We start from the raw sequence: 25,489 nt of genomic DNA on the forward strand, positions 1-25,489 counted from the left end.
GGGGCAGGATTGAGGAACTGGGTCCCAGTGTGATCTGGGCCCCCCAAGCTGGCTGTACTGGTCCCAGCACAGTCAGGGATGCTCCAGGCTGGCCATACTGGTCCCAGGATAATAGGGACCTTCCAGACTGGCTGTACTGGTCCCTGCAAGGTGGGGACCAAGTCCCTTCTCCCCTTCTTGCCCACCTTGGGTATCCCAGACTGCCTGCCCAACTCCCTGGTGTGCTCCTTGCCACCATCCCAGTGCCCCTAGGACCTTCCCCATCACCACCCCCAAAGGGCCCCCAGAAGCCAGAGGGGCTGTGTGGGGCATCCCTCTCCTTACCCCACTTCAGGGGCTTCCCATGTGGTGCTCCCCCAGCTCCCTACAGTTCCTTGAGGTCTTTGGGAGGGGGGCACCCAAAATAATCCCTAAGGTGGTGGGGGTCTGTGGCATCACCTAGGGGGCTATGGCAGGTTTTGGATAGCTCAGGGGTGGGGGCCATGCAGCCCCCCACCCCTGTAGCCCTTGTGGGGGGCGCAGCGAGGGCTGGGGGCCAGCAGCAGCATCAATAAATTAAGTTTTATTTGGATTGGTGGCATTTGCAAACATGGGCAATAAATTACAGAATGGTTAAAAAAAAAAACGAAAGAAAAGTGGGGACCTCACCTCGGAGGCACTGGGGGAGACGGGGGGTGGACGAGGACACGTGGGTGGGCTGCCAGCATGCTCACCATGCCACGGAGCCAACCGGCACGGCAGCACCAGTGTAGGGGGGTGGGTGCAAGGGGTCCCACCAGCATCCCAGCCCCCTGCTGGGGACCCTTTGTGAGATCAGGATGTTGTGCTGGCGGGTCCTGACTGCACCCGTGGCAGCTGCAGCGGGAGCACCCATCCAGGGACTCCCACTGGCTCCTCTGGGGGGTCCCGGCTCCTCCAAGGGGTCCCACCGGCTGTTCAGAGGGGTTCCTGCTCCCCCGAGGGGTCCCACTGGCTGCTCCAGGGCTTCCATCCCTCACCAGCCCTCTCTCGGGGGGCCACCACACCCCTAGCCAGCCGTTCTGGTGCCCCGTCCCCGTGGGCAGCACCCACGGCAATGCTGGCGAGAGCTGAACCCGCCGGCCCTGCTTTTACTCCCCAAAATCTTGGGGAACGGAGTCTTCTCACCTCCAATCCTACCGCGTCAGGGTGCTGCTGGGGGGGATCCATGTCAGCAGGCAGGATTTGGGGGGCATCCCCTCCCCACACCGAGGAGCGTCTCCCTGCCACACTCCCCAGCAACGCCCACCCCGTGGCCCCCAGACCCCGCCCCATAAAGTGCTTCCTCACCCCCAGCCCAGCGGCAAAGCCCATCGGAGGGGGTTCTCCTGGGGCGGGCACCGGGATACCGGAGCACCCGCAGTGCTGTGGGGAGCCCTGCACCCGCCCCCAGCCCTGGAGCGCACCGGGAGCCCCCAGAAGCGAAGGCTGTGCCGGGGCCGTGCCGGCCGAGCACGGCGGTGCCGCCCCCGCCTCGCACCCCGCGGTCCCGCAGCACCCACGTGGGTGCGGGTGGGAGCTGCCCCAGCTCCGGGTCCATCCCGCTGGCGCAGGGTCCGGGAGGTGGCGCGGGGCGGTCCCTGCTCCATCTCCCCGTTTGCTGAAGCGTCGTGGCTGGGTCCGTGGCGGGGGCAGCGGGTGGGGGATGCAGGATGAGGGCTGGGGGGGATTTGGGGGCAGCCAGATCCGGTGACTCAGTGATCAGAAGAGGTTTGTTTTGATGCCGTTGGGTTTCCGATGGAAGGAGGAGAGGACACCGGAGAAGGGTCCCGGCACAGCCTCGGTGGGCTGCCAGGCTTTCAGCAGCTCGGCCGCGTTGGGGGCACCGCTGCCACCCCCCACCCCTGCCCAGAGGGGCGCCTTGAGGGGCTGGGGGGCATGGCCGGGTCCCATGGGTGCCCCCGCGCCGGGGCTGGGGCTCAGGCTGCCGCCGGGGCTGCCGATGGCAGCGGCAGGCAGGGACGCCGTGCTGTCCGGCGTCGGGCTGCAGTTGGATTCCTTGGATTCGTCATCTTCTGAGGAAGAGCGCGGCTCCGACTTCTTCCCGGTGGTGCCGGTGCCACTGGCACCCTTGGCATTGGCCGCACGCTCCTGCTTGCGGAATTTGGCTCGACGGTTCTGGAACCACACCTGGGGGGGGATGGAGGGGATGGGAGCACCCCACACCACCGTCCCTGGGCGTTTGGGGAGCCTGGGGGTGCAGATGCAGCTCCTTCACAGGCCTTGAGGTTCCCCTCACAGCCCCCCATTCCCACGGGGGAAATGTTTCCCGCAGCACCAGAGGGATCCCCATATCCACAACAATGTGGATCTGTGAGGTCGATGACGGTCACTCGTATGAGCATCGGCAACAGTGGGGGAGAGAAACGGTGAGGGGGCATTGCCAGGGCCCCTGCTGCACCCACACGTGCACCTCGCAGGATCAGAGCCCACCCCCACAGCGGGCACCTCTCCTGCTCCCCGTGGTGCCGATGGTGGGGTCAGCTCCACAAACCATCCCCCCCCAGTCCTGTGAGTCCCTACATCCCTATGAGGACAGGTGTTCTGACAAAGGGGGTTCTGCACCCACAAAGAGGATTCTGCACTAACACAGGGGGTTCTGCACCCACAAAGAGGATTCTGCACTAACACGGGGTTCTGCACTCACAAAAGAGGATCTGCACCCACACGGGGGCCTCTGCATCCACCAAGAGAAATCTGTACTGATATAGGCAGCGTCTGCATCCAGAAAAAAGGGGGGGGGTCTGCACCCACAACGGCACCACTCTCTGTCCTCCCCGGCCTCTCACCAACCTCCGGGTGTTTGGGATCGGACTAAATAATCGGTGGCAGTGACAGTGCCGTGGCATGAACCGATGCCCCTCCTCTGCTGGGAGCCAGGCTGAGCGCCGGGGGTACCCCCGCAGTCCCCATCAGAGCAGGGCGGTGCCCCGCAGCGTGTCCCCGACTGTGGTGGAACTGAGGCCGAGTCCCCCCCGCCCTCCGTCCCAACACAGGGGGCACGGCGGCAGCGTCCCACAGTCAGGATCCCCGCTCTGGTGGGATTAGATCCCCCCGTTCCTTCATCCCCAACCTCGCAACCCCATCCCCCCCTCCCCGAGCTGACCTGCACCCGGGCCTCGGTGAGGTCGATCTTGAGGGCCAGCTCCTCACGGGTGTAGATGTCGGGGTAGTGGGTCTCGGCAAAGACCCTCTCCAGCTCCTTCAGCTGGGAGCTGGTGAAAGTCGTCCGGATCCGCCGCTGCTTCCGCTTCTCGTTGATCCCCGACGGGTCCGAGAAGAATTTGTAGGGAACTGGGAGGGAAACGAGGCGTCAGTGGGACCGGTACAGCAGGAGGGCAGCGGTGGGCACCGGGGAGCACCGGGCAGGGGGTACCAGGCGGGAATGGACTGGCAGGGATGGACCAGGAAGGGACAAGCTGGACAGGCTGAATGGGGCAGAGATGAACCAGAAAAGGAGGGACCGTGAAGGGATGAACGGGAAGGGATGGACCGGGTCGGGGACATTGGCCAGGGACAGATGAACCGGGAAGGATACGCAGGGCAGGGGTGAACTGGGAAGGGATGGACTGGGCAGGAATGGACCGGGAAGGGGTGAATCGTGAAGTGCTGAACCGGGAAGGAAGGGACCAAGAAGGAACGGACCGAGCAGGAATGCACCGGGCAGAGACATACCGGGCAGCATGAACGGGGCAGGGATGGACCGAGAAGGAATGGACCGGGAAGAGATGAATGTGCAGGGATGGATCGGGCAGGGAATACCGGCCAGGGATAGATGAGCAGGGATGGAGCTGGAAGGATGAACTGGGCAGGGGTGAATTGGGAAGGGGTGCACCGGGCAGGGATGGACCGGGGGATGGACCGGGCACGATGATTCAGGCAGGATAAACCGTGCAGGAATGGACCGGGCAGGACCCCGCGGGCAGGGTGAGAAGGACGAGGGCAGGGCTGAGTCGCTGCCCCCGCCGCGCCCCTGGCCCCGTTCCTTCGTTGCCGGCGGGATGCGGGGCCTCGGGGTGCGAGCGGGGATGGGGGGGTGATGCGGCGCCGGTGCGGGTGGGGCGGCCGGTACCGATCGGCAGCTCCTTCGTTGTGGGCGCATCCCCGGGCAGGGTCTCCGCGGCATCAACGAATGCGGAGCGGGGAAGGGGGTCCCGGCGATGGGGATCTTCCCCAGCCCCGTTCTGGGGCTGCCGCCGCGCCGGGGACCCCGGGGGAACCGTGGCCGTGCTCGGGGGGCCCGTCCCCGCCGGCGGACGAGAGCGGGGAAACCGGGAGCGGGGGCGGTGGGACTGAGCCGGAGTCAGCCCGGGCTGCGGGCACCGGCGGCACCGGGAACCGGCGGGACCCAGCACCGGCAGTACCAGGAATCAATAGCACCGGGAATGGATGTCACCGGGAATTGACGGCACCGAGCACCGACAGCAGCGGTTACCGACGGCAGCGAGCCCTGACAGTACCCAGCACCGGCGGCACCGAAAACGGACAGCGACCGGGCTCTGATGGCAGCTTGCGCTGACGGTACCGAGAGCCGACAGTACCGGGCACTGTCGGCACCGGGAACCGACGATGTCTGTCGCCAACGGTACCGGGAAACGATAGCTGCGAGTCCTGACAGTGCCGGGCTCCAGCGGCACCAGGAATCGGCAGTAACGGGTACTGTCGGCTCCGGGAACCGATGGTAACGGGCACCGACGGCACCGAGCACTGACAGGGCAACGACGGCACCGGGAATTGATGAGATCGGGCACCGGATGTACCGGCAGTAATGGGCACCGGCGGCATCGAGTCCTGACGATACCGCGCGCCGACGGCATCGAGCACCGACGGTACGGGACACCGACGGCTCCGGGAACCGATGGCACCAAGCCCAGACACCACCGGCAACCGCCGGCCCCGGTCCCCGCCAGCTTCGGTCCCCTCCAACCCCGACGGCGCGGCCGCTTCCTTGCGCCCGTCCTGGGGCTGCTCGGGGGTGTCCCTGGTGGCTCGGGGGGTCCCGCTCCGTTACCTGCCGAGTAGGGCGAGGGCTGGTGGTCGCGGAGGGCGCCCAGGGCGCAGCTGGCGGAGGCGAGGGGGGCGCAGGCGGGCGCGGGCCCGAAGCCCCCCCGCATGGGGCTGTACTGGAAGGAGCCCGCCTGGCTGCAGGGGCTGAACTCGTAGCTCGCCTCCATGGCGGCCACGCAGGACTCGTAGGAGTTGAGGTAGGAGTAGTCCATGGCGAGCCCGGCGCGGCCCCGGCTGCCGCCCGCCCGTCCCCGCCGCCTCCTGCCCGCCGGGCCCCCGCCCGCCCCCGCCGCCGCCGCCCCGGCCCGTTAATATACTGGCGGGGGGAGCGCGGACAAAGGCTGCGCTCGCCGGGGGCTTTTGCATGACAATATCTCCCGGGGACGGCGGGAGCGGGCGGAGCCGACACCCCCCTCCCCGCAGCCCCCCGCCCCCCTTAACCCTTCGTGGGCGCCCGCACCCCCCTCCTCGAGCCGACCCCAGCAGCCGCCACTTCGGGGCGGGCGGGGGAAGCGGCCCCTCAGCACCCCCCGGAGCAGCATTCGGCGGGGCCCCCCCGGGACCAGCGCCGGGACGGTCCCCCGGTGTCCCCATTCATTCTTCTGTATCTTCTCTGTCCCCAGCCCCATCCCATCCCATCCTATCCCATCCCATCTGCATCTCATCCCCATCTTCATTCCTGTGCCCACGCCATCCCATCCTCATCCCGTCCCGTCCCATCCCATGCCTCCGGGGCTGAGCATCCCAGGGGCAGGAGGGCAGCAACGCCACCCCCCCACCCCTGGGTGCCCTCCGCCGTCCCTGGGTGCGCGGGGGGAGCAGCGGGCTCCGGAGGGGTGCTCAGCCCCACGCCCCTCTCCTTGGGGGGGCTCTGGCCTTTGACACCTCCATCCCCAATTTTCAAGCCGGATGAATTTCAAAGCACCCCATCCCGCCCACCTCCCGCGCAGGGGCCAAGGCAAAGGCTTTGCCCCTTTCAGCGGCACCAGAGGGGGGCACGGGGCCGGGGGGGATGCAGGGGGATTTGGGGAGGATTTGGCAGGATTTGGGACATTTTCAAGACAAACACTTTCACTAAAGAGGATTTAAAAGTCTAATTGCGCCCAGCGAGGGGCTTTGGGCCCCCCGGGAGGGAAGAAGGAGAACGGACCCTGACTGGGTCCTGTGGAATCAGCTCGAACCTGTCCTTCCCTGTATCCAATCCCGCATCCTGCCCCACCTCCTGCCAGATATCTTGGCCCATCTCCTGCCCTACACCCTGCCCCATGCTCATCCCGCATTCTTCCCCACGTCTCAAGGCCCACAGGGTCCTGCTCCCTCCTGGACTTCCTTCCCTGGGAGCAGCTCCCACTGCCCCCGGCCGGGTCAGCTCTGTCTCCGCTCCCTCGCCCGGGCCCCCGGTGGGTGCTGCCGGTGCCCCCCCGCGCCCACCCCAGCTGCGCGGCCGAGCGGGCAGGTTGCTAAACAAGTTAATTCGATCAGGGCGCGGGGCTGGCGCGGAGCGAGGCCCCACTGTCGGGCTGCTGGAGCTGTGAAAAGTTAATTCAATTAAGTTTTCCCTCTAAACTAATTAGGCAGCAATCTGCCACGCAAGGAGCTGCTGGTGCTACCCAGAGCCGGGGGCAGCTGGGGGGGTGAGGAGGAGGAGGGAGATGAAGGGGGAGAGCAGAGGGAGAGGGACGTGAAGGGGAGTAGGATAGGGTGCAGCTGGAGGGTAGGGCCAGGGAGTTGCTCTGCATCCCTGCGGCTTCCGTGGATGTGGGCGATCCCTCCGGGTTTTGGTGGATGAAGGGAGATGGGTGCTGGCAGCAGGGGTGCCCAGCTGTCCCCAGTTTGCCGAGTGGGAAGGGGGGTGGAGGTTGACTCCTCCTGCCCACAGAACGGTGGCACTGGCAGTGGGGAGGGCTGGGCACAGCGGGGGAGATGGGAGAGACCCATGTCCCTCCATCCCATTTGGCACTAATGGGCTGCCTGTGGGCTTGGGGCTGTCTGTCTGCCCGGGACTGTTGGGGCCCTCCTGGACCTGTGTGTGTGGGGTGATGGGACCCTCTCCAGTGGGACCCCCTCTGATAGGACCACTCCAAAGGGACACCTCCGATGGGGAGATTCCTTCCTGTGGGACCTCTCCAACAGGTCCCGTGCTGATGGGATCCCCTCTGATGGGACTCCTCCACAGGATCCCCTATGTTCACACCCCAGGGCCCCCCAGCTCTAGCCCCAGCTTGGGTGGGGTGGTAGCACCCACTCCATCACCCCCAGAACCCTCCCAGAACCCTCAGCCTTCACCACCCCGTGGAGTCCTCCAGGTTAATTGCTGGGGGGTCCTTGTGGGTCCCTCAGCCCCATGGCTGCTCCCAGTGGTGCTGCCACATTCTTCCTGGGGACAAAGCCAGCGTGCTCCGGGGTGCCCTGAGCCCCCATGCTGGCAGGACCCGCCACCCTGACCGAACAAGAACCAGCACAGGGCTGGGGTGCTGGGAATTGAATGTCCTTGGCACAGCCCCGTGGTTCTCCCTCCAAATCCCATGCTCCCAGGCACTGCTCCTGGTGGTGGGAGCCCATTCACCTGCACTGGTACCAAGAAAATCACCTCGAAGGGTCAGGGAGGGCCCACGCGGCCCTGGCTCGTCCCCACGGGCCGGTGCACACCCGTGCACACACCCCCACCCCTGAGAGCACACCCCAGGGAGCACCCGTGCACAGAGGGGCACACCCACACACGCTCCTGCACATCTGCACACAGGCAGTGTCAGTGCACACTCACACACAGGCAGTGTCAGTGCACACTCACACACACCCGTGTGCTCCCGTGCACACACAGGCACACCCCTGCACACCTCAGTGCACACCCACGTGCACCTATGGGAGTGAACCTGACTTTGGAAGGCTCCAGCAGAGCTTAGTGATGCTCCCAAACCCTCCAGGGATGGGATCCTGCTCCAGTCCTCAGGATTAAGCCAGGAAAGGGCTGCTGGGATGGGAAGGGGACTCAAAGCAGCCCCCACCAAACCTCTTTGTATCCCTGGAAAACGAGCACCAGCACCAAACCCATGGGAACACAGGGGCAGGGGGTCACAGTGCAATGGGGACCCTGGCAGCTCGCTGCCACCTCCAATCCGTCCCTGTCCCCATCCCAAGGGATAGTGATTTGGGGCTCAGTAATCCTGGGGGGGTTCAATTTCCATCTGTATTTCATGTTCTACTCCTCAAAATCCATGGCCGGGGTAGCTCTGGTGGTGATCATATCCCCTATGCCATCACAAGGAGGTCCCTGGAGGAGCTCCTTGGGGGGCTCTGTGTTTGGACAGCTCAGTTACACCCAAGATATTAAATACTTCCTGGAACAAGGTCGGGAGAAAAAGATTCAGCAAGGATTTTGCACCAGGATGTCACCTGGCTGGGCTGGGGAGATGTGACAGTGATGGTCCCAGCTCACAGCTGTGTTCCCAGCTCCCAGTGACGTTCCTGGCTTCTGGTGATGAGCAGGAGACACAGGAGTCCCCTGGGATGGGGATGGGTGATCCCCACGGCCGCTCCTTCTGGGGATGCAGAGGGTCGGATGTGCATGGCATGTTTATTGCCACAAATAAAGAGAAATGGGGACGATACAGAGCAGGAGCCTGGTGGCTTTTACACTCACACTCGGTCCCTGTGCCCACCTTGCCAGCCCAGCTATCCCAGCAAGCCCCCTCCCATGAGAATGACAAATCCATCCCGGCTCCTGCATGGTCCACAATCGCTTCCCCCTTCCTTAAAAAGCTCCAACACCCCGTGACACCTCAGGACCTTCCACCGACCCAACCCTGAATGGCACCAGGGCACCTCATCACCCACAGCTGCACCCCCAGAGAGCCCTTGGTGCCCACCCTGGGGCAGCTCCGGCCCATGTCTGTGTCTGTGCCCGTGTCCATGTCCGTGCCCGTGCCTGGCGGTGGCAGGACTGCGGCTCTGCCCTTTCTGACACCGCTCACTCTGACTCTTGGGGTATTTTATTGCCGTCGGGAGTGCCCAGTGCTGCCTACAAGAAGTAAGTGATGTTTTCGGGGTTCAGCGGTGCCTGGATCTCCAGTTTTCGGGCCTTGCTGTCCTTTTCCACGATCTCCAGCCGCAGGGTTGGCACCTTGGATTTTTCCGTGCTCTCTGTGCTTTTCAGCAGCTGCTTGTCTGAGTCCTCCACGGTGATCCTGAGAGTGCAGCCGTGTGGCAGCAGGTCCTGCTCGTAGGCGGCTGCCAGCTGGTTCACCACGCGACGCTCCACCTGAGGGACAGACCAGATCCTGATAGGAAAACCCTGTGGGAAGCCTCTCATGGAGCCAAGTAGCTCCATCCACCCTCGGGCAGCATAGGATCATGGAACCTCCTCCTCCATCCCACTTATTCCCTGTCTACGGAGTGTGGCTGTGCTGCTTCCTCCCTGAGACCACAGACATCTCCCCTGGGATGAGGAGGATGAGATCCACACAATCATGGAATCATGGAATGGTTTGGATTGGAAAGGACTTTTTAAAGCTCATCCCATTTCACTCCACCACTGCCATGGGCAAGGACACCTCCCACTATCCCAGGTTGCTCCAAGCCCCGTCCAACCTGGTCTTGGATATTTCCAGTGATGGGGCAGCCACAGCTTCTCTGGGCAACCTGCGCCAGGGCCTCCCCACCCTCACAGCCAACAATTCCTTCTCAATACTCAATCTAAATCTACTGTCAGTTTGAAACCATTCCCCTTTGGCCTGCCCCTCCAAGCCCTTGCCCCCAGTCCCTCTCCAGCTCTCCTGGAGCCCCTTTAGGCCTGCAAGGGGCTCTCAGCTCTCCCTGGAACCTTCTCTTCTCCAGGTGAACCCCCCCAGCTCTCCCAGCCTGGCTCCAGAGCAGAGGGGCTCCAGCCCAAGGAGTATCTCCGTGACATTCTCTGGACTTGCTCCAGGAGATCCAAGTCTCTTTTGATGTCTTTCCAACCCTCCTGGCTCCCCCTGGGCAGTGGGGCTGGATGTGACACTGAGGACTCCCCCCAAGTGCCCCCCTCCTTCACCTCGTGTTTGATGGAGCGGGCGCCGTAGTGCAGGTTGTAGCCGTCGGCCAGCACGTCCATGACCTCCCTGTCCCACAGCAGAGTGATGTTGTGCCTCGCCTTGGCCTGCCAGGGGAGGAAGAGGAGGAAGAAGAGGAGGAGTTACAGATGCCTCCCAGCAAGCCTGGCACCCCACTCACTTCTTGAGCAGTGGGGGATGCTGTGGTGGGGTGCTGAGAGTCCCTGGGAAGGGCAGAGCTCCAACAGGGCAGGCCCATGGCAGCAAAGGGTCACTCAAATCCCATTTAGTCCCTGGAGAGCTCAGACACGCAAAGACCAATCAGACAGATGACATTTCTGAAGGTGGCTCAGAGCTCACCCCTACCCCAGCCCAGGAGGAACTGTCCTTCTGCCCCCAGAGGTCCTGACCCTCCCCAGCACCCCACGTTCAACAGCATGCAAGATGATGGTAAAGAGACACATCATTGTGTTCATCCCAGGGCAAAGGCTCTGGCATTGATTTCCTCCAGAGTTACTTTGAGAAGTCCCCTCTAAAGCCACTGATGGGCTTGTACCTTTCTGGCCCAAAAGCTGAGCTCCTTGTTGACCAGCTGGATGAGCTCCGAGTGGCAAAAAGGAAGAAAATAGACAATTTCATTGATCCTCCCCAGGAATTCATCCCGTCTGAAGTGAGCCTGCAGGGACAAGGGGGGAGGTCAGCAGGGACAGGGCTGGTGACCCCCATGGGGGACAGTAGTAACAGTGGCACTGCAGAGTGAGCTCCCTGGGGATCACCCGACCTCCCACAGCTCCCAGCATCCATGTGATCCCATGCCATGGAGATGGACAGCACCCTGAGGTGCTTCAGAAACATCTTAAAGAAACCGAAGGTCATGGGGATGCTGCTGCAGTCAGGTTTTCCTGACCTTGGGAGAACAGAGAACCTCCAAACTGCACCACAGTACTTCCCGTCCCATGTCCCTTTCGCATCCCACATCGTGGCTCTGCTCCAAGAAGAAGCTGTAATTTATTTTTGCTGGGCTCTGACCTTGCTGAAAGGTCCCTCCATCATTTTTAGTGAAGCCACACCCCTTCTCTCACAGCTGGGAGAGGAACATGGATATCTCAGGGAAGGAAACTGGGACCAAAACTCAGGACACGTGAAACACGAGCCACGAAAACACCATCCATACCTTCAAAATGGGGCGAATAACCTTTTCCTTGAACTGCTTGGAGATGGTGATCTTGTCAGCCATCTGGACATCCTCTGGAAGAGAGGGGGACAGGAGGTGTCAGTGGGGACAGTGGGACAGAGGCTTCCTCTCTGTCTGGACAAGCTGGAATGGAGGAGGAGGGGGGCCTGGGGGTTGCTGCAGGACAGACCTGGGACCTCCACATGTGCCAGCAGTTTGGTTTGGCAGTGGCGTGTTCCTGCATTTGGCACTGTGGACAGCAGTTCTGGGTGTCATGAGGTGCCCCAAGGGAACACCCTGTGCTGACATGGCTCCCTCAATTGAAGAGCCCTGGCTCTGCCTCTGCTCCAGCCCCATGAGTCCAGGAGCTGCTCCTGGAGGTTTTGGGCAGCTGGAGTGCCCACTCAGGCTCCATGGCCACCGATGACGTGATACACAGAGCAGGCTGACCCCCTGGGGCTGCTCTGCCAGCACAGAGCAGTCCCTGGTCTCCCCAGCAAACACCAAACTCGTGTTCAGGGTGTCTGTGGCACCGCTCTGGCCGACCTCTACTTCCCTCTGCTGACTGCAGATGGAGCCAGGGTCTGGCTGCTCCTCAATCCTGGCTCCCAGCCACTCCAGATACTCGGCTGCAGGGTCACCTGTCTGCCTTTCAAGGCCACCTTCCTCTTTGTCTTCATCACCCCAGTTCTTGGCACAGCTTCACTCATTCTGCACCCCTACAGCTCTCTGTGCTGCTCAGCACCAGGATGCTCCCAGGGAGATCCCTGTGCTCTGGATGGGATCCCGACATGCAGGGCAGGGGAGAGGAGAGAGACCCACGCTGGGTGCTGGGAGCCCATTCCAGCTTTGCAGTCTCGATGCAGATCACTGCCCCTCACCAGCAGTGGCAGGAGGGGTTCTCAGGCTCCACTGGACCAAATCCAGTGCTGACACAGAACCATGGAACTGTTTGGGTTGGAAAAGCCCTATGAGACCATCGAGTCCAGTCATTCCCCCAGCACTGCCAAGCCCCCCACTAAACCACGTTCCCAAGTGACACATCTACATGGCTTTTTAAATCCCTCCAGGACTCGACCCCATCACTGCCCTGGGCAGCTGTGCCAGAGCTGGACAACCCTTTCAAGGAAGAAATTTTCCCAATATCCAACCTAAACCTCGCCTGGCACAAATTGAGACCATTTTCTCTTGTCCTAACACTTGTTACCTGGGATAAGAGACTGATGCCCACTTGGCTACAACCTCAGTTCAGGCAGTTGTAGGGAGTCAGGGGGTCCTCCCTAATGCTCAAAGTAGTGCAGGGCACTCTGGAATCCCCTCATCCAGTTTCAACTCCTCTGCCATGGGCAGGGATGCCATCAGGCCCATGCCAGTGTTCTGGCAGAGGAGAGCTAGGAAAGTCAGAGGAGCCAGTGCTGCCACCAGCATTCACATTTCCCATGTGTAGTATCTGCTGCTGCCGCTGGTGGATGTGGAGCCGCTGGGGAAGCAGCTCCTTCCCTTTATCTTTCCATTTATCTGCCCATCAGGCACTTAGAGTGACCTCCTGCCACCGCATCTCCACGCTGAGAGCCCGGGAAATGGGCAGGAGCTTCCTGAAACCCAACTGAGGGCGGCTGATGTGCCCAAAAGCCTTTCCCAGCTCCACTCCTGCTGCAGCTGTACAGTCCCAGAAATTAAAATTCAATGCTCTTCTCATTGAGCAGAGAAACATTTGGCATTTTCAAATGTTAGTCTGGAAAGTTCAGTTGCCGATGTGCTTTGTCCTTTCCCCAGCCTGACTGAAGTTTAAAGATTCTGAATTAAGTCAGTGTTGGAAGCCACTTCTCCAAAGGAAAAGGAAGAGACAAGGTGAAAGGAGCTGGAAAATAGATCTGATGCCAAAATCCAACATTTTTTCCCGCTCCTGTAGAACTGATGCAGGAATATGGTGTATCTGTGCTGGCACAGGCTGACGGATACCCCGAGGAAGATGTGGTGTCCAGACTGTTAAGATCATAAATTTTAAGTTTTCTAAGGCTGATAAGAAAAGAAGGGATACAGTCACCATCCAGGGCTGCCTGGTTATCCACAGGCGTGGCAGCAACTGCTGGGGACTGGCCTTCCCTCTGCTCCGTGTGACAAACACTGCCTAGAAGGCATGGTCCAGCTGCTGGAATCACCATCCACCTCTCCACCCTTGGGCTTATCAGCAAAGGCACTGGAGGTTGCACACTGAGTTGTTCAGTTCCAATCTCAGAGGCCTCCCTTGCTCTCCTCAATTCCCCTTTTATTACCTAATTCACATTTTGGGAAATTTTTCTCCAGGAGCCTAATGTGTGGGGCCAGGGCTCCCATTTCACAGGGAAGTAAAATTGTTTAAGCTCAGTCCTTTTGGGAAGGACTGTGAGGAAACAAAACTCTTCCTCTTTAATATGAACCAGACACAGGTTCCTTTTCCAGGAAGTGTTTGAAAAGGTCCCAAAAGAAAGGGAAGTGTGAGGAGGTAAGCGGAATCATGGAATCCCAGAAGGGTTTGGGTTGAGAGAGAACTTAAAGACCATCAAGATCCAATCCATGTGCTCTGAAATCCTCATTATTTGAGATTCCACCCCTCAGAGGGAGATCACACCTTCAGAGAAGGCTCTGTCCAACCTCTCAGCCTTCCTTATCCTGTGCTCACTTCTCTGGAAGTGTTTCAGGCCAGGCTGGATGGGGCTTGGAGCAACCCGATCTAGTGGAAGGTGTTTGCCCATAGCAGGGGGTTGGAACGAGATGAGCTTTGAAGTCCCAACCAACCCAAACCACTCTGTGATTCCATGACTTCCTGCCAGAGGAGCATTCCCCAAGTCATGTGGACCAGCGGGGACCAGTGGAGAGAGACTGAAGGGTCTGGGTGTGCCCCCTGAAAAGTGATGCTCAAACTGGTGTCAAACGAAGTCATATTAGGAAGGTGGGAGATTGTTTAGGGATTTGGAGAAAGACACTGAAATTCCAGCACCTAAGTTTTCCACGATCCTATTCTTGCTCATCTCCATGGCCTCTTGCCGGAGCTGCAGAGCGTGCTGTGCGATCTCCTCGCTGGCCACGTTGGAGGTCATGATGAAGATGGCATCCTTGCAGTCAATGGTCTTCCCCTTCCCATCTGTCAGCCTGCCCTGCAACAACAGTGACACGGCGTGAGCAGCGCCAGCAGGTGCCACAGGACACGGCCAAAACCCCAGGAAAAAGAACACGGGTCTTGTCTTTCCCCAGAGTGTCCCTCATCCCTGTGGGACTGCCTGGCAAACCACAGCTGCCCAGCACCATGGTGGCATCACCCCTCAGCCCCCCAGACCGATCCAGGATCTCTTCCAAGGTACTGGTGCTCTTGATTAATAAAATAAAAAAGAGAGGAGAATAAGGAAAAAAGCAGCATCTCCCCAGGCTGTTTCTTTCCTCGATCCGTCTCCAGTAGCAGAGATCCAGCACAATGACACAAATCCTTGTCGGGTGCTTGAGATTAACATTTGGGTTATTGCCCTGTCAAGTGCCTGGTACAGGAATTGATTTCACATTGAGCTGCTGCTGCGATGATCTATGCAAGAAAAATGATGTTATTAATTCTTAAAAGAAAAACAAAAAAATCCTCCAAAACCTTCCAGTATGTTGCTCTGGAATTTGGTGGCCTCTGAGAACAGACCAGGACCTTCAAAATCAACCAGAGAGCTGGAGAAGGACTTTGGAAAAGGGCCTGGAGGGACAGGTCAAGGGGGAATGGCTTCAAACTGCCAGAGGGTAGGATTAGATGGGATATTGGGAAGAAATTGTTCCCTGTGAGGGTGGGGAGGCCCTGGCACAGGTTGCCCAGAGAAGCTGTGGCTGCTCCATCGCTGCAAGTGTCCAAGGCCACGCTGGATGGGGCTTGGAGCAGCCTGGGCTAGTGGAAGGTGTCCCTGCCCGTGGCAGGGGGATAGAACAGGGTGAACTTTAAGGCCCCTTCCAACCCAAACCATCCTGTGCTTCGATGACTCTCTGACTCCTCCACCCGTCATCCCTCGCACCCCTCACTGTCACCTTCTGCACGTCCCTTGCACTGACTCTCACCCCGAAATGCAGCTTTACCTCATCAAACAGCTGCAGCATGATGGTGAGCACATCTGGGTGGGCTTTGTCCACCTCGTCAAAGAGGACCACAGCATTTGGGCACTGCCTCAGCTTTTTGGTGAGCTGCCCACCCTCTTCATGGCCCACGTAGCCAGGTGGTGAGCCGATGAACTTTGCCACCTGGGAGGAAGGAACAGGAGAGAAGAAGGTTGATCCATGGACACTGGGAATGAAGCCCTCCCGGTAGCTTGGCAGGCAAACACTGCTCTTTGCTGCTGATAAATCAAGTTCTGTATTCTTTGTGACACCTATCGCACCCGAGGTATCCCAAAATCAGCTTAATAAGCAACAATTAAGCAAAATAAAGATTGTGCAATTACACTGCCCAGAGCTTGAACCAGTACAATTCAAGGAGCAGGAATGGGCAGAAGGGAAGACACCGTTCCTGCTTTGCTATGCAGGGTCTGAGAAACCCGTCTCAGATGTCCAAGACCTGTTTTCATCCCCTTTAGCCTTTTTAAGAGCAAGATTCAAAGGATTATGAGTGGCAGGTGGCTCTGGTGAAGAATCAAAGCTTGGGAAGAGGCTACAAGTAAAATAATTTTCCTATGCCACCACTTCTTGAAGCTCATCCAGTTCCAACCCCCTGCCATGTGCAGGGACACCTTCCACTCCCACGTTGCTCCAAGCCCCATCCAACCTGGCCTTGAACAGTCCCAGGGATAAGGCAGTCACAGCTTTTCTGGGCAACCTGCCCCAGTGTTTTACTGCTCTCATTACTAGGACCTTTCTGCTTTTTGGGGAGACAGAGCCCTTCAAAGGGATTTCGGACATGACCCTGGTGAGATATCCCACCTCCCCTGCAGCACCAGAATTGGGCAGGTGTGACAGGAGGGGTGGACTTGGCACCACCATCCTGTATTCTGCTGGATTCTCCTCCTTTCCTCCATGGAAGCAGGCTGAGATAGTGATCCTGCACTGGACTTGGCAAGGTTTTGGGGACAAGGGACTTTGGGTGACTGCCTGGGTGTGGATGGGTGATGAACAGCATGTGGCTGCAGGTATTCATGCACAAGGTGACCCTCTGGATTCCACAATCTCTTCTCAGCTGCTTTCTCCCCAAGGGCTGACCTCACGTACAGAGCCCACAGCGCTGGACACATCCAGTTAACGCCTTCCCTGCTCCTCAGCGAGCGAGCAGCAGCCTGGTTTGGAAAGTCTCAGGGGGAGCACTGAACTGAGGAGTACCATTCCTGAACCACGACACTCAATTGAAGTTGCTTTCTGCAATTTAATTGCAATTTAGTGCACAACTCAGAGCGACTCCTGTGACTCTGTCATGCTTCCCCTCTGACACTCCAAAATGCCCACTTTTTCTAGATTAAACTCAAAGCTGACCCCCCCCACCCTGGGCCCATTTACTGACCTCGTGCCTCTCCTGGAACTCTGACATGTCCAGTCTGATGAAACCCTGCAAGAGACTTAAGATGAGATTTGATCAATCTGCTCGCTGCCAGAGCCGGAGCAAAACTGATGGGGCTGAAACTTTCTACACAAAATGGATATTCCTGTGGTTCAGCTTTTTAGAAATCAATCACAAGAAGAATGCAACAACACCCCTCTACAAAAATCCAGTGAAAATCATACAGCTGAGGTGAACTTGGCTTGTGGATGATCATCTGAAACAAAGAATATTGTTAAAGAATTTACAGCTCCCACCAAAGTTTCCATTTTGCATTTGAAAAGCTGCTGATTCACTGCAGGTACTGAATGTCCTGGTCTTGGAGCTGTAATCCAGCTCCTAGAAGGGAAGGGAAGGGAAGGGAAGGGAAGGGAAGGGAAGGGGAAGGGGAAGGAGAAGGGGAAGGGGAAGGGGAAGGGGAAGGGGAAGGGGAAGGGGAAGGGGAAGGGGAAGGGGAAGGGGAAGGGGAAAGGGAGAGACCCCTTTCAGGGAAGAAATTTTCCCAATATCCAACCTAAATCTCCCACGGTGCAACTTGAGGCCATTTTCTCTAGTCCTGTCACCTGCTACTTGGGAAAATCACAGAATGCTTTAGCTTGGAAGAGATTGTCAGGACCATCCCATTCCAACCTCCCTGCAATGAGTAGGGACACCTTCCACTAGACCAGGTGGCACCAAGCCCGATCCAACCTGGCTTGGAACACTTCAATTAATATTGTTCCTGTTACTGCTCATTTCTTGTCTCATTGGTGTTTTCAAGTAAGTTGATCTTTGGTCAAGTTGGAATCTCTGCTTTTTGTCTCCCTCTCACTGGAGGGTGTGGGAAAAGGTAAGCAGCTGAGTGGGGTTTAATTTCCAGCTGAGTTTAAACCACAACAAATGGAATAGAAAGAATGGAATAGAAAGGAAAGAATGGAAGGGACTGGAACAGAAGATAAGGGTGGAATGGAATGGAATGGAATGGAATGGAATGGAATGGAATGGAACAGGACAGAATGGAATGGAACAGGACAGAATGGAATGGAACAAAACAGAACAGAACAGAATAGAATAGAATAGAATAGAATAGAATGGAAGATTGAAATGGAAGGGAGGGGAACAGAAGATTGGAATGGAATTGATTTGAATGGAAAAGAATAGAAAGAATGAAATGGAAGATTGCAATGAGATTGGGGAGCTCAACTTCAAGTGCTTTGTGCCTTAAGAACTCAGACAACCGCAAAAGTATCCTCCTGCAAAGCCACCACCTCCATGAAATAATTCCAACCCATCTTCCCCCAAAACTGTCCACTGGGTAATGAGCTAAATCACTCAAACAGCTTCTGGATACCAAACATTTCATCATTTAAAATCCTGAGCAGGAAATCAGTGTCCCATTGCCACAGTCCATACCAACACGATGTGACAAGTGGTAGAGGTGGAGATGTGGAAAACAGATTTCTAGAATTGTATCCTTCTAACAATTTACAGTCATATTAGTAACAGAGGAAAAAAAATATGTTCACAACACAGGATGTCAAAATGAGAGCAAGATCCAACAGGGAGCACAAGTATTGTTAGATCCATTTGAATTTTTACCATTTAAATATACTGGTGACATAGACAGGGACACTCATGTCCTGGGCTGATCCCACAGCACGGGCAGTAGGGCGAGGTGGGGATTCTGCCCCTCTGCTCTGCTCTGGTGAGACCCCACCTGCAGAGCTGCCTCCAGCTCTGGAATCCCAACATCAGAAGGATGTGGAGCTGCTGGAGCAAGTCCAGAAGAGGCCAAAGAGATGCTCCATGACCTTCACGGGTCACTTTCAGCGCAGCAGAAGCCCGTTCTCAGGGCAGCAGAGCCAGACAAGGAGCCCCCCCAATGAGCTGCCCCTGGCCCTTTACTGACAGCACAGAAGCTGGGATGAGCCATTACCTTTTTGACGTCCTTGTGGATGTACTTGGCCGTTTGCTTGGCCAGCTCTGTTTTACCTGTTCCAGAGATGGAAAGAAAAGACTCACATTAAACCAAGTCTGTCCATCCTCTGTCCTGTCCATCAGCTCTGTTAGCACCAGGGCTGGAACTCCCTGCAACCAATACATTTGTTTTTCTTGGGAAGCAGGTACTGCTGTTTTATCTCTGGGATCACTCTACTGGGGTTCCTGGCCTCGGCAGGGTGAAGGGGTGCATTAGGAAAGTGGCATCTCCACACTGGCTGCTTCAGCTTTAATTCGTTCTCAAAGGATGGCCGCAGAGCTCTTGATTTTTTCCCACAAAAAGATGTGGAGAAAAAGAAAGAAAGGAAGGAAAGAAGGAAGGAAGGAAGGAAGAAAGAAAGAAAGATGAGAAAGAAAGGAAGGGAACGAAAGACCCCATGGAAAGCCATTAGAGTGGAAGAGCCAACAATGTACATCCCTGAGCCTTCAGACCTGCTGTAAGCAGGGCAACTAAGTATCAAAAACTTCTATCCTGGTTTTATACAGCTTTATAGCAACTCATTTGGAGTTAATGCTTGGCCTGGCACTGCTCTGCAGCAGGAGCCTGGTCTTGCCTGTGCCCCTTAACCCCCCCAGCACTGGAGCATCGGTACCTTCCCGAGCCCCGCGGGAGGCAGCGGAGGCGGGAGAAGCCCTGAGGTTGTTCCAAATGTCACAGCTCAGTTACTTTAAAGCTGTTTTGCTGGGGATTTTTTTGCCACAACTAAAAGTCATTTGGATCATTTCATGAACTGATCAGCTGTCATGTGGCATTTGATTGTGCTGGAGGACAAATCTTATCGGTGTCAATAAAATCCTGTCGTTCCAAAGCAATCTGTGCCCACAGGAGCAAGACGAGCAGAGATTCAGTTTGCAGGCAGCAAATTTCCACTATTACCCCACCATTCCCACTGGAATAGAGGGGTTCCCACTGGAAAGCTGTAAACATAACACTTTCAAGCTGCCCCTTTTTGAGACTAGGAGGGTGGACTGTCCCCTGGGATAACTCCCCATGAGGCTGGACGTGGCCGTGGGTGTGCTGGTGTCTGGCTGTGGTCACCCTGTGGGACTATGGGTGACAAGTTGGAAGGATGACAGTGCTTTTAACGGGTATTTCATGCAGACCCTGTGGCTCTGCTGCAGCTCCCGCCCCCTCTCCTCGGGGCTCTCCGTCCCCCTCACCACAGCCCAAACGTTACCTATTCCAGACGATCCCAAGAAAAGAAAGACCAGCGGGTGCTCCTCATCATACCAGCCATTTTCCTTCCTCCGAATAGCTGCATTTGAAGACAATGAAAACAAAAAAGAGGGGGGGAGGCATATAAATCAATGCCACAAAGCAAGTGTAATTATCACTAAGTATACACTATGTTTTACTGCTCTCTACCCACTCCCAGTCCTCCCTGCCATTAGTGCTCTCTAATTTGATTAGCCAGCCAAGGCCCCAGAGATACCTAATAAGGTTAGCATGGATTTGGAAAGCTGCCCAGAGCAGATTTCGGATAAAGTTTTCCAGGATGTGCACTCAGCGTTGCCAGGGAGACAGAAGGGAGGGGGGACAAGGATGGATGGATGGACGGAGGGATGGAGAGGCATGCTGCCTCGCCAGCTCCCCAGTGCAACCTTCCTCTGAGAAAAAAGCAGGTTTGAAGAGGTTTATGGGTTATTCCTGGCATGGAATAGGAAGAGGAAGGTGGTTGAAGGTCACAAACAGTTTGAACTGGTGCAAGGATTGGGAAAGGACTGGTGATTATTGCTGTGCCTCCCTGGACAGCAGCGTCCAAGTGCATCCTGGGTGACACACCAGTGGAAAATTTTACAGAAGGCAAGAGCCCTGATTCTCTCCAAAACTCCTGGTCCAACCAGCACAGCCCTTCCTCACAACAGACATGGATCTGCTGTGCAGAGTGGGTGATGGCTCCTACCCCCACGGGTGTCCACAGCTCCCTAAGGTGCTTTTCAGTCCCCCAGAGCAGCCCCAGGCTCTGTAAGAGTGTTCACCAAACCAGCAACACCACTGCACTGGGCTTAGCTGGAGGAGGAGGAACTGCTTTTGAGGCCTAAAGATCAAACCTAATCCTCTGCTGGCTGGATCTGAGCTCTGCAGCAGAGAAGTTCTTGAGCTGGATCAGATCAGTTCCTGGTCCAATGTGAGAGATCAAATGACATCCCAGCCTTTCCGCTTTATCCACAGTATTGAAATTCAGCCTGTATTCCAGCTCTGCCCTATGGAATGTTGTAAGGTGTTTTATGAGAGAGAACATACACTGTACAGAGTGAGGAATGACAGCAAGGTCCCACGATGGGCACACAGCGCTGCTGGATCCAGCCTGACCCAAGATGTGGCACATTGGGAAGCAGGTCATGAAAAGGGCAAGACGCCCAAAAATGATAATCGACAGGATTTTGAAAGTAGCAGGGCAAAATAGCTGTAGCTTGACCACAGTTCTGGATTAAAGCTCTTGGAATGCTCCTGCAGATGGCCACGGCAAGGCTTGGCCTCTGCTGCCTTTCAATGGTGTCCATAGCAAAGGCAGGAATAAAGACAAGAAAGAATAAATGCACTTCTCTTTGTGACCATCACCCTCACACCACAGTTCTCTCATCTCCTTCTGGCTGCTACCCTGGGCCCAGCCTCTGTCCCTCAGCCCTGTTCTCCCTGGAACGAGGCATCAACTGGCTCCACAGGGAGCTGTGGATTTGTTTTCTTCCCGAAGCTGGCAGGAGAGCATGAGAGTAACATTTAAAACTGGGGGATTCTGAAATTCAACCTCAAAGTCAGTCCCTAAAACCCTTTATTTGATGGAGTAGGGGAAAACAAAAGATACCTAAGAAAAGGCATCGTAGGCATGGCATGCCAAGAGGGCAAACTGACATGGGAAATACTGAACAAATAGTTTGATTTTGCACGTAAAAAGATTTGCACATAAAAATATTTAACCAATACTTTCATTTTGCATATAAAAAGAAGCGGAATGATACAGCCTACAGATGGATCTGCCAGCAGGGGCATGCTGGGAAGATGTTAAACAGCAGCAGCTCCAGTGAGATACTCCAGCAGCTGGGTTGTATGGCTGGGTGGAGAAGCCCCATGGGAATTAGGAGCTGCAAAACCTGCATGAAAACAAGCTCCTCAGAGCCCATGTTTGTATTCCAGGAGACCCAGGCAGGGTGGGAGCCGACAGATCCAGTGAGGATTAGGAAAACAAGAGCAAAGCCTCACTGCAAGAACAAATCAATGAGCTGAGGTTAAGTAGGAGGGGTGTGAGGAGTGACCTGACTACAGTCATTAAGGATCATCACACGAAGGCACCGAACTCGCTCAGCTACAGAGAAAATTAAGGTGCTCCAGGGCCTGGAGTGAGAGGATCAAACTAGAAATAAAGCAGAACAGTTTTAATAATGAGGGTGATTAACAACTGCAGCCACTTAGGAAGAGAGTGGGACTGAATCCCTAATCCCCGCCGAGTCTGCAGGGAAAACCAGGAGGACTTCTCAAAAGGTAGTGGTAGCTCAGTATGAAGGTGAAGGTTTGCACTGTTGCCCAAATAGCCAAAAAAGCCCAAATTAACCTTAAATCCAGGGCATGTAGGGATCTTAAAGACCATCAGTTCCAACTCCCATGGAAATGGGACTGAGCACTAGGACTGTGCATTTAGTGGACGCCAGTGCTGTGAGGATTTGCCATTCCATGCCCGGACACAATCAGATGCATTTTACCCATCCCCTTGGCCACGCTAATGAGTCCTGACTCCTGTCAAGGCTTCATTAGCTGGGCACAGAGCCAAAGGCAGCACAGGCCGGTGCCTGGCTCCATCTCACCCTGCCCAGGCACCTCAGCACGACAGACCAGCCTGGCTGCAGCCGGTGATGTGGTTCTGTCTGAAATCCTGGGCAAAGCCTGGTGGGAATCCCGCCCTGCCCTCCAGCTGCTCACTGGCCATGTCACCCCCCAGAACAGCCACCCCAGGAGGACGAAGAGGAGGAAATGCTCTGCCACTGGCAGGGGGGTACAGAGGAGGGTCTGTGCTGCATCCCTCTGTGTGCCCTTCCCAGTGCTGCATGTGCTCCTTCCCAGCCCTTTATGGCAGCGAACAGGAGGTCAAACCCCGGGGTGGGGATATTTTATAAAAATTGATAGGGAATAACACGTTCGCTGATAATTCCTGCAGCCATCTCAGCTAAGATAATAACAGCAATAAAGGTAATAAACTTCTGCTTCAGGGCATGGAGTGACCACTAAAGGGGTCAGCACGTTTGGGGTCCGAAGTCAGCAGGGTTAAGTGCTGCCTTCTTTCCCTCCCCTCTGCAGCAGGATACCAGAGTTTATGGATAAATGCTCAGAGCAACTCCAGGGATATAAAGCACCCCATAAAAAACTACCATAAAGTTAGAGCTTGAGATTCAGCATGTGATCCCTATTGAAAGGTGCCGAGCATTGTTTTTAGAAAGAAATTCTTCCCTGTGAAGGTGGGGAGGCCCTGGCACAGGTTGCCCAGAGAAGCTGTGGCTGCCCCATCCCTGGAAGTGTCCAAGGCCAGGTTGGACGGGGCCTGGAGAAGCCTGGGCTAGTGGAAGGTGTTCCTGCCCATGGCAGGGGGGTGGAATGGGATGAACTTTATGGTCTCTCCGACCCCAAACCATTCCATGATCACCCGTCAGCAGGTTAGTCAGATCAACAGAGTGATGAGGTGTTAACCCTTTTCTACAAGCAGATTTAAAATGATGAGCTATTCCAGCACACAGGACTCCTGAGGTCTGGAAGAGCTGAAAAACTCTGAATGTCCCCATGGAAGGGACCACCACTCCTCAGGTCCTGCTGCCACGGCTGGAGGAGGCTCTCCCAGGCTGGCCACTGTGGAGTTCAGCAAGAGGAACAAAGGTCCCATCCCAGAGCAGAACATCAGTGCCAGTTCCGAGAGTGAAAACCTCAGCTACAGGAACACTCCTCTCCTTGGAGTCTGCACTCCCAAAGCAGCTGCTGGCCATGATGACTGGTCTTTATTGTCACCCACACAGGAAATCCACGCTCTGCCTCTGGGAAAGCTGTCCCCTTCCTTCCTCCCGGCAGGAATAAATAAATAATTAAATAAATACCAGGAGGGAGGTCACACTGATGTGCTGAAATCTCATTAAGACATTTGGCCCCAGTGTCCAAGACAAGAGGCTGATGATGATGACGCTGGGGCCTTCTTCTCTGGAGCTGTTCCTGGCGTGGCTGCCATGCTCTCGCTTTATTTTGTCCATCTGTAACGGTGTGACTGCAGCCCTGTGTCTCCGAGAGGCCCTTCAGCCCGCTATTGAGCTGATAAATTCACTGTATTACTTTACACAAATCAATACCCCAGCAGTTATCAGCACTTGATGTGACCGAAATTGGTTTCAGCCAATTTGTGAGTGTAATAAATGTCCATTTATCAAATCAATTCATTCCGTGGGGCTCCTCGGCCTGTCCGGGCTCGGGGTACCACGGGGTGAAGGCTCCGGGGCCAAACCCGCCGTGGGATCGTCACCTCCATCCAGGCTCTTCACTGCTGCCCCGGGGTCCACAGCATTCCCAAGGAAGCACTCTTCCAGCCCTGCTGTGGGTGGCCCAGGGATGTGGGACCCCAAACTAGACCAAAGCTGTGTCCTTGCAAAGTTTGACCTGACCTGCAGGCAGCAACGCACACCGAAAAACAGCCCTCATAAATGATGCTATGTTGTCCAAAACAACACAGGTTTCCCTTGGAGCAGAACAGGGTTATATTCCTGCTCACCTCTTTTCCTACAGCTTTGAAATGTTGACTCACTCAACATTATAGCTGCTCAAAATTTTTTATCATTAAAAAGCAGATTTTTCTGCACTACCCTTTCTTCAAAAATCCCTAAAAAGTAAACAACATTTTTCCTTCCCCCCTCCTTATTCAACTTCAGGAAGAGCTGGAACAGACTGTTTCAATCCTAAAGGTTTATTCCCCCTGAAAGTGGGAAATGGTGGGTTCGAACTCCTCCACCTCTAAGTGAGCACTGACTGCAAACATGGTGTCTCCATATAAAAGAGGTATTCTTTCCCTAGCATAATATTTAGGATATTAGACCCTCCAAAAATACACACATATATACTTGGAAAAAATGCCTCCTTTGGTTTATAACCTCAGAGAGGAGATGCTGCTGATCCCTCCTGCCCTTGCATCTTCCAGAGAAAAGGCAAATGAGCCCAACCAGATCCAGAGCACAGTCACTTATGGAAGTGCCTGGAAACACAATCCCAAGCCTTTTAGCTGCTCATTTGCCTGGACCGGTCGGAGCATCCCAGCAGCTCCTGGGATGGCAGCAGCAACCTGCCTGTTTCTGACGTCAGGAGATGGAATATTTAATTTTGTTAATTTGTTCTGGGGATTTTGTTAAGATGAACCACACACCTACACCCGCTGAGGGGGGTGACTGAGCTGCCTCCCACCATCACCCAGTGGGGCACTTGGAGGAACCCTGTGTCCTTGGAGACGCCCAGTAACCATCGGTTAACCACCATCCACCTTCTCCCAGGCCTGTCCTGCTGCACACAGCAGAAAAGAGTGCTGCAGGGCTTGGATCTATCCCACAGAGAAAACAGGGAAGGGTTTTCCCTCTGTAGCAGCCACGTCAAGCTGCCAGGACCGTGGCTGCGGTGAGCTTCCCACCAGCGTTCCCAGTGCATCCCCCTGCACGAGGTTGCTGGGATAACAGCTGGACTTGACGATCTTAGAGGGCTTTTCCAACCTAAATGATTCCATAATTCTGTGATTCCATTCTATCCCC

General features: G+C 56.1%; 2 protein-coding genes across 2 annotated transcripts in view; both read right to left on the reverse strand.

The window, feature by feature from the left end:
• Positions 1-1,591: 1,591 nt before the first annotated feature.
• PHOX2A (paired like homeobox 2A) lies at positions 1,592-5,333 on the reverse strand. The gene is made up of 3 exons (XM_051779449.1): positions 5,030-5,333; positions 3,125-3,312; positions 1,592-2,148 (listed from the first exon to the last, which is right to left on the reverse strand). The coding sequence occupies exons 1-3, from the start codon at positions 5,235-5,237 to the stop codon at positions 1,720-1,722; spliced, it is 825 nt and encodes a 274-aa protein (XP_051635409.1). The 5' UTR covers positions 5,238-5,333; the 3' UTR covers positions 1,592-1,719.
• Positions 5,334-8,580: 3,247 nt separating this feature from the next.
• Positions 8,581-25,489, reverse strand: part of CLPB (caseinolytic mitochondrial matrix peptidase chaperone subunit B) — a 53,358-nt gene continuing 36,449 nt past the window's right edge. Inside the window, exons 8-16 of the mRNA XM_051779398.1 lie at positions 19,909-19,986; positions 18,669-18,724; positions 16,718-16,762; positions 15,310-15,471; positions 14,207-14,363; positions 11,227-11,300; positions 10,609-10,728; positions 10,055-10,159; positions 8,581-9,283 (exon numbers count right to left, since the gene is read on the reverse strand). Coding sequence (XP_051635358.1) covers positions 9,044-9,283; positions 10,055-10,159; positions 10,609-10,728; positions 11,227-11,300; positions 14,207-14,363; positions 15,310-15,471; positions 16,718-16,762; positions 18,669-18,724; positions 19,909-19,986 — 1,037 coding nt within the window. The 3' untranslated portion in view covers positions 8,581-9,043. The remainder of the gene's footprint in view (positions 9,284-10,054; positions 10,160-10,608; positions 10,729-11,226; positions 11,301-14,206; positions 14,364-15,309; positions 15,472-16,717; positions 16,763-18,668; positions 18,725-19,908; positions 19,987-25,489) is intronic.

This window comes from Manacus candei, unplaced genomic scaffold, assembly GCF_025592945.1.
Source record: "Manacus candei isolate 608988 ecotype Guabito, Panama unplaced genomic scaffold, ASM2559294v1 h1tg000014l, whole genome shotgun sequence".
NCBI lineage: Eukaryota > Metazoa > Chordata > Aves > Passeriformes > Pipridae > Manacus > Manacus candei.